Genomic DNA, 8,969 nt, shown 5'->3' on the forward strand with positions numbered 1-8,969 from the left:
CAGAACCAATGAAAATAAAGGCACAAAAATATACAATAATCTCATTACCTGAGGAATCACTCCAAATGCTTTTCTCCATTGTTGCACGCTGACCGTGTTCCAGGAGACTCCATCAATTTGGATATCCCCTTCCGTATTCAGCAGTCTTAAAAACGCAAAAAGTAAAGTGCTTTTTCCTGAACCTGTTCTTCCTAAAAGGCCCACCTGCAGTGGAAATCATACAATCAAACATTTAATACTCTTCACATACTAATCACAGACTAAGGCAAAAACCTTAGAGGTCACAGCAGTGAAGAACAGTCCAGATGGATCTCAATGGGATAGCAAATGCTATTGATTTGGAATGATAAAAGTCTACAGCAAGGTCTGAATCAAACACTGGGCAAACTCTTCTTTGTTTTGCTAGGATTAACTAGATGAAAAATCTGATAGCCTACCCCTAGCTGAAGGAAAGAAATTTGCTTATCTATTATTTTGCACCGATCAGCCCAGCTCTTTGTGCCTGTTCCCTTCACTTTGCTGTGAAGCCCCCGTCAGCAAAATCACATCCAGAAACCAAAAACTAAGTAGGGAGTGCATTTGGGTCACCCTAGTAAGCTACTCCACTTTCATATAATTGAAAATAAAGGCCCTAACTCTGATTAGTGGGGTAGCTTGGGGCAGAGGCAGTGGTTACAGCACACATCATGCCATTGGACACCCCTAAGCACCTGTGCAAGTCCTCAACCTGCCCAGTTGGTGCTAATTTTCTTTATCTCTAAGATGTGAAGAAACATAATAATATATATTTTGGGGGTTTTTTTAAGTTGTGAAAGGCATTTAAAGAATAATACAATCAGGCAGAGTCAACATGGGTTCACAAAAGGAAAGGGCTGTTTAACTACTTCCATATCCTTCTGTGTAAAGTCAATCACCTCATGGATGAAGGGAAGGCAGTGGATGTAGTTTTCCTGGATTTTGGTAAAGCTTTTGATACTGTCCCTCACAGCATCCTTCTGGACAAGTTCTCCAGCTGTGGGATGAGCAGGTTCAGAGTGCATTGGGTGAAGACCTGGCTGAAGGCTTGTAGTGAATGGGGCTACATCTGGCTGTTGTTGGTCAATAGCAGTATTCCTCAGGGCTCAATCCTAGGGACAGTTCTCTTCCATACATTCATCAATGACCTGGATGCAGGAGTCAAATGCACCATTAGCAAAGCTGCTGATGATAGCAAACTGGGAAATGCTGTTGACTCCCTTGAGGACACGAGGCCTTGCAGAGGGATCTAGATAGTTTGGTGCATTGGTCAATGATTAATTGGATGCAATTTAACAAGTCCAAATGTCAGATTCTGCACCTGGGATGGAGCAATACCAGGCACAAATATAAACTGGGAGGGGAGGCTGGAAAGCAGCCCTGCAGAGAGGGATCTGGGGGTGCTGGCTGACAGCAGGATAAACGTGAGTCAGCTCTGTGTGCCCGGGCAGCCAAGAGGGCAAACCCCATCCTGGGGTGATCAAACACAGCATCACCAGCTGGGCAAAAGAGGTGATTATCCCACTCTATTTAGCGTTGGAGCAGCCTCACTGGGAGTGCTGTGTGCAGTTCTGGGCTCTGCGGTTTAAGAAGGATGTGAAGGTGAGTGAATGCGTCCAGAGGAGGGCAACAAAGCTGGCGAAAGGGCTGAAAGGAACATCCTGTGAGAAGTGTTCAGGAACTTGGGCTTGTCTAGTTTGGAGAGGAGGCTGAGGTGCAACTGATCTGGGATCCAGTGGGAGGACATGTGGGAATGGTTCAAAGCTGAACCAGGGGAGGTTCAGACTGGACATTAGGAAGCATTTCTTTACTAAGATGGTGGTCAAACACTTGAACCGGCTTCCTAAAGAGGTGATTGATGCCCCAAGCCTTTCAGTCTTTAAAAGGCCCTTGATGATACTTTAACTTCTGGACAGTCATTAAGTGGTAAGGCAGTGGGACTAGATGATTATTCCATTCCATTCCATTCCATTCCATTCCATTCCATTCCATTCCATTCTAATTTCCATTCCATCCCTCAGCAGAGGACAGCTCGTCCATTTCCTGCTTGTTGTACTACCTATGAGATAGAGACAAATCCTCTCCAGTTTAAGGAGCACCTGAGTCCAGGGTTCATTATTGAACTTGAATCACAGCCCTCGAGAAAAAGATTTTTGTTTTTACTGCTCTACCCTCTCTCTGTACAGTACAAAAGTATCTTTTATTTTCCCTACTCCACTGCTTCAAGGGATTTTCCAGGAAGTAAATCCCCCAGCCTGCAGCAGCACCTGCATCTCCATGTTCCAGGAATCACAGGTGTCTCTCTTTCAAAGGCAGAGTGGTTTCAGCATGGTGGTACAGGAAGTCAGAGCTCTGGGTCCAAAATTTTGGTGCCCTCAAACTTAGTAGATGAAACAATCAGTTCATGTAAACCAAGACAAATCTACCAAACTTGGCAAAGATGGTGCTATCCAATTTAGGAGTGAAGATGTGCCTCATGTCAAGGCTAGGGAGCTGTCACTGAACCTGTTTTCTCATTTACCTGGGTCAGTTAAAATCTCCTCTTCGTCTGTATGGCTTCAGCTCAGGAAATCACAAGCCTTTCTTCCTATTCCACCAAGGATGGGCCTTTAGCATGAACTTGAAGCAAAGCGTTAAACTTCTACCTAAATGCTGTCCTGAAACCAAAGCTCTTTCTTAAACACAACCTCAAACACGCATGAAGATTAATCAGAGGTTTGTCAATCCTCTAAAGAATAGAGCTGTTTACGGTCTGTAATATAATAATTCAGGGTGGCGTAGAGCCCTCATGGAATGGGTGAGACGGCACCTCCACCCTCCGGCCACTGGAGCCAGCGGTGCATTACCCTTGGCATGGCAGCCAGTATTCTTTCGTGCCCTGCCCCGTTGGGTCACGCTGTCCCCAGCACCTGCACTCACCAGCAAGCTTCCCTCTCCACACCAGGAGAATTTCAGGCACAGGAGCACAACTTGGAAAACTGTTGCATATGTATTTTATCCCAAGTAATTTCTGTTCTTCAGTTACTTTAGAAGATACTTTGTTTTGCAACAATTTAATTTAGAAAACCTTGTCCGACTCAAAATCCTCTTTAGTCACTGAATAGGTTTGTGACAATTCTATACTTAAGCTTAATAGAAGAAAAAACACAACAAAACAGTGTCTTACCCTCTGCCCTGAACTTATTGAAAAGGAAATGTTTTCTAGTACAGCAGCTCCTCCTTCACCGTATTTTGCTGTAAGGTCTTTCACAATCATTTGGCCCCCAGATGGCCAGTGCTTCTCTTCCTTCACATGCTTGTTTTCAATTACAAGGGCATCTGAAAACTGATTATTCTTCTGTGGCTTAGTGCTTTTTGTCTCTTCTGTTGGCATGTCAATGAGTTTAAATATTCGTCCGACAGACCGCATCTACAAATCAAAACAAACACTATTCTAATTATAATTCATACTGAACTATCAAAACAAATGAAATAAAATTGTTCCTAATTCCTAGCCATAACAGTGAGTCTATTTTCTGTGTAAGCTACTGTCACGAGTAACCCAAACCATCACTGAATTCCATACCTATCTGTACCCAAAAACTGTTAATGTCTCTTTAGGACCCGGTGTGGCTGGAACTGGAATTACGGGGCAGTTGGGAGGTGCTGGTCCCTTGAAAAGGTCAGGGCAGCCGAGCCGAGTCCCTCTTGCGCCTGGCAGCGTTTCTGAAGGCGGAGGCTCCACTTTCGGTGGGTTTCTGGGCTTCCAACAGTAGCGGCTCAGAAAAACTGCATTTTGCAATTAGAAACTGCTTTCGGAGTGAACTCTGCAAACTCTATTGCCAGTGAAGCTCGAGCAGGTCCTGGGGGGCCGGGTCACCCCACATCTGCACCAACAGAGCAGTTTCCTCTCGACACACGCACAGTTCAGAGCACACCAGCACCAGCACTGGCAGAGTCCGGCCGGCAGCAGGAGTAGGCGGCAGTGCTGCTGACACCCCCACGCACTGGCACTTCTCACCTGCCACTAGAACAGCTCTGTAAGCTCCCCCCTTCCCAGGAGGGTTTTTTTTATGCGTCATTTTCCCCTTTGTCTCCTGGACTGCGTGGTCACCTGGAGGGTGCCATCTTGGGGGAGAGAGTTGGTGCCATTTTCCCTTTGTCTCCGTACACACAGCCAGCAGCGGGGGCTGCCATCTTGGGAGGGGTGGTACCGTGACATTTTGGTGTCTCTTTGCTCCTGTGCGGTTCATGAGATTTAACAGTTTTGTAGCTAGTGATTATTTACTGTTATTATTTACTGCCCATTGCTGTTTCACTTGTTAGTAAACTCTTATTTTTTCACTTAAATCTACTCATTTGTTCCTTATTGGTGGAAAGAGATTGGTTGAAACGAAGGGGAGGTAACTCATTTTAGAGTGTCCATCTCTTTAAATGGTCTTAAACCACAACAGCTATACTATGATATAATCTTCAAAGGTACAGTGCTTCTTGTATAGAGCTCTAGATTCCACTGCACTTACACTACTGACATTGGCCCAACATATGATTCCTCTTGCTTCCTTTTTAAATGGACATAATAGCTCTTTCTACCTTTAAATATCTATTTTGAAAAGTGATGACTTGTATTTATGAAAAGAAAGGATAATCATAAAAACAACATGGGTCACTTAAACTCTTTCCTTCAGGAAGGTATGGAGCTGACCAAAACCTGAAGTTCTCTGAACAATGACTGATCTCCAAAGATCAGCAGACTGCATGGAATTTGAAAAATGCAAAGCAGTAGCATTAAGTAAAGAGGAACAATCATCAGACAGTAACATTTGAGTATTTATGAGAAATTATAGTTTAAAAAAATTAGTAGTAAGTTCCATGATAATGAATTTTGTATCAGTAATTATATGTATTAGGTGAAATAATAAAGTCTTGTAGTTAATGAACTTCAGACAGAAGTTGCTAGTAGCAGTCTTGGTGAATTTTCAAAAGAATGTGGACTAGAAAGGATCCTCTTATCTTACTTGTATTAAATGGGTCAAGGATCAATAAACAAATATTCTCCTTCACTACAATTTCACTGCTCAGGTGGTCAGAAAACATATTTTTTACTTTATGGACAACTTTGCTGTTATAACTTTATTAATTTTAAATTCTGAAGAGCTCCTTTTACTATCTGCTTTCCCCATTCATCTATGGAGGGATACCTTAGATCTGGTCATCCTTTGTTCTCCAGGACTAAAGAAAATCCAGGTTTAAGCCTCTTTCCTAATATATGTTCTCCTTCTCCAAACAGCTCAGTTCAAATCAAGCTTTCCTGTCTGACCAGAATGTACACAGCATTTTGGGCGATGTTTCACAAGGACATTATACAAATGCCTTGGTACTTCCCTATCTATATTAGGAATAGCTGCATTAACACATCCTAGGATCATACACTATTATCTTCACAGTCTCATCTTACAGTCAATGTTTGACTGAGGGGTGGTCAGCCAAGCTTTTCTCCATTTCAGCCATTTCTAACCAAGATCCTCACTTAAAACTGAGGTTATTCTTAGCAGTCCCTAAATTCAAGCATTTGCACTTTTGTTACTGAAATCTATTTAATATCTGCCATTTGAGGTCACCTAATACATTTCAACTCCCAGGATCTTTATGCCAACACTGCCTTTCTGCCTTTGGCACATTTCTTCAACACACTTTTTTATTTTATTGAGAGCATTTAAAAAAGATTAAAATGAGCTCAGTCAGCAATCTAATCTTTGTTGAGTAGCCTCCCTACAGATTAATACTCAGAGCTTAATGCCATTTCCTTTCTGACCAACTCATTAACTAGTTTACAGGTCTTGTAATAATCCTTATATCCTTCATTTATATAATTCCTGAAACAGAGCCACAGTCAATGCTTTCCTGAAGGCAAATGAGATCTGTTACATTACTTTTGTCCGGAAAATAAATCATCAGACACATTTATGAGGGTAGTGTGATGCAACCTTAATGTCAGCAAACCTGACTCCAATCTACAAGCACCACATTTTCAATTAAGTCTTAAAAATAGTTTCTGAAGACTGCTGCTATCACACCAACAAACTGATGGTGGTATCAATGACTTCTCATTTCTCCTTCTCAACAAAAAATTGACAGTTGTTATTTTATCACATGCCACCACCATTGCCAGCTTGTTTTATATATTTGAAGTGGCCATTATCAGATTTCCAGCTTCTTGGCCAGTTCTTCCTGAACACTTGGAGGTGAGGTCTGCTCTACCTGGTATGGATGGCATTGTTCCAGTCTGGTTTCACATGTTTAAGTGAAATGTCCAACTGCAGAACCCAAACATCCCTAGCTGAAGACTCTGATCTTAGATAGATTGACTCACAGGTGGTCACAGGTGTGTGTCCCTCCACAAACTTTACAGGATATTTAGGGAGACCAGGTTCTAGCTGGTTTGGCATGTAATTCCCACCTCAGATATTATAAATCCCATTTCTACCTTCTGCTCCACTTTCAAGCTCACAGATTAGACACTGCCTTTTTAGTGAAAAGTAAGATCAAGTATTTATCCAGATTATGAGCCTTACTCTGATTTTGTTAAGTTTCTCTTCTCTATCTACTTCTTGACCTCCAACACATAGCTTGTTTAGGTTAACATTAAAATCCATTCTGTAGAGGCTGTAATTTCTACCATACTGACAGAGAATGTTGTTCATGCTGGCAGTCCTGGAGTCTTCAAAATGTCCTATTTTTCTCCTGTTCAGGAAACAAGTTTCAGCTCCTTACTTGAAAAAGACGTGACTTCCGTTTACATTCAGGTACCTAAATTCCCCAGTCCAACTAATTAATTAATTAGATTCCTTGTTTTACAAAAACTTTTTCCTGTAAACAACATTTGATCTCTAATCTGTATTCTCAGAAATATGTCTCTATTTAGTGGTATCGTGGAAAATCCTCTGTAAATTTTTGTTTAACTGCTTTTATATTCCTTCTGCAAAGTGCTTCTACTTGACATGTTACGTAGGATTCCTTTTTGCTCTTCAATCCCGATTGAAACATTGTTAGGTAGATTTTCTATGTTGAAGCAAATACAAGGGACTTCTGGGATCATAGTTTACATCTCAGCATCTTGAAACCTAATTGTGACAGAAGTTTAAAAAAGCATGCTAACACACAAGCCTGTCAATTCTTATTTCCATCTCAACCACTGTGCAAGATGGAAAAGCATGGTCATCATCATGTTCACGTACATATGCCAGCTCATTTTGGTGATACAAACGGGAAGACCGTGGATCCGGCTGACAATTTTCTCCCTGACTGTCAATAGTAAATCCCACAATGAGCACCATGCAGTTATTTTAATAGGTGTTTGAGAGTACCTTTGTTTTCACAAAACTTAGCTTTATAGAAATATAGCCATTTTAGAAATGAAGGTCTTTCTTGACTTCGTCAAGAACTGTGAATGCTCGTACAGGCAGAGATTCCCCATAACTGCCCAAGAGATCATACCACTACGCACTGTCTAATGTCTGCTATGAAGCCAGCTGGATGAAGAGCCTTTCTACACAAAAGAAAATTTAATCCCAATGTCCTAGCTCTCATGACAGACTTATCAGTTATGTATGCAGATATTTTAGACAGTTTAATAATTTTAAAATCAATTCTGAATTCCTTGTTCTATAGCTTGAATTATGATTTAAATCTGGGCAGAATGTAGCATGTCAGTAACATTTTACAAAAATATCCATTCTTCCTTTCACAGGTAGAAATATTCTGTCATTCATAATGACAGGTATAGGATAGGTGACAGCAAGCTTCTTATCCATTATTCCCATCAGTACTGTGCCAGCTATATTCATGTTCTTTAACTAGTACTTTTGAACATAGGAGTATATTTACTATTTTCATCCCTAAGTCTATAGCATAGTACACTATTTTTAGCCTTGCCTGATTGTATTTTACAGAGATTTTAATAGCACTGCAAATTCTTTAATTTATTCTAATTAATATCACTTAAACTCTTCTTAACTTTGAAGGAGAATCCATAACATAATTATATAACACATATTTCCAGAAGGTGGAAGAAGTAATTCTTTTACAAGTAAGCTAATACAGTTAATTTAATCAGGCTCTGTGTTATCTTCTCCTAAAAAGAGAACAGTGGCTCTCTTCAGACCAGACACACACAGTATTCAATGGCTGTGGTGCAAGACATCACCTCCTCACAAACACGCTGCCTGGAAAGCGCAGTGTGCAGCTGGGAGATCCTGTGGGAGATTGGTCCAATGGTTCATGTTGTACAAAACCCTGTGCATTAAGTCACTGCCAAAACTGGCTCTGTAGGCAGAACATATGGTTGTACCATGGTTTTACATCATCTGCTGTTACATTTTGGATGCACTTATAGGACGTATACTTCTCTTTGGAACTGAAAAAATGAACTACTTAGTTCACGTAAAACTTCTACTGACTTTTTTCTCATTTTCACACTGCTATGCAGGCAGGCAGAAAAGAAAATGGTCTAAAAAATTTCTCTTCATTCTGTTCCCTTCCAGAAGACCAACACCTCACTTTAAAGACTGCCATTCTGATGCAGATTTTACAGTCAAGTATTTACTCTACTTAAACTTTGGAAATTAACAGTTCTCAGGTTTCCTGCAAACAGTAGTAAAAAACCATATTAAGATCATGCCCTAGATTAAAAAATAAAAAGAAAACAATTGAACAGGTTAAAGGAGAAATAGTATGGGAATATAAAAGCATGAAAATCAGCTTTAAAAGCACCATTATTTTTCACAGTTGTATTTTTAAATTTGGTCCTTTTCTCTACCTTGCATTACTTCAACTCTTCAGCATCTCTGATGTACAAGGTTGGGCACTGTGAGGCTTAGCAAGTTTGGCTTTAATATCTCCTTGGCAGTTTCTTTTTATATCTCCTTATATAAGTAATCTTGGCAACAGTAAAATCATGGCATTTTCTCTTTCCC

General features: G+C 40.7%; 1 protein-coding gene across 1 annotated transcript in view; it reads right to left on the minus strand.

The window, feature by feature from the left end:
• The window catches only part of CFTR (cystic fibrosis transmembrane conductance regulator), a 77,793-nt gene that overhangs the window by 13,277 nt on the left and 55,547 nt on the right, over positions 1-8,969 (minus strand). Inside the window, exons 21-22 of the mRNA XM_017733084.1 lie at positions 3,182-3,424; positions 49-204 (exon numbers count right to left, since the gene is read on the minus strand). Of these exons, the coding sequence (XP_017588573.1) occupies positions 49-204; positions 3,182-3,424 (399 nt within the window). The remainder of the gene's footprint in view (positions 1-48; positions 205-3,181; positions 3,425-8,969) is intronic.

The sequence above is a fragment of the Corvus brachyrhynchos genome, unplaced genomic scaffold, assembly GCF_000691975.1.
Source record: "Corvus brachyrhynchos isolate BGI_N302 unplaced genomic scaffold, ASM69197v1 scaffold32, whole genome shotgun sequence".
Taxonomy (NCBI): domain Eukaryota; kingdom Metazoa; phylum Chordata; class Aves; order Passeriformes; family Corvidae; genus Corvus; species Corvus brachyrhynchos.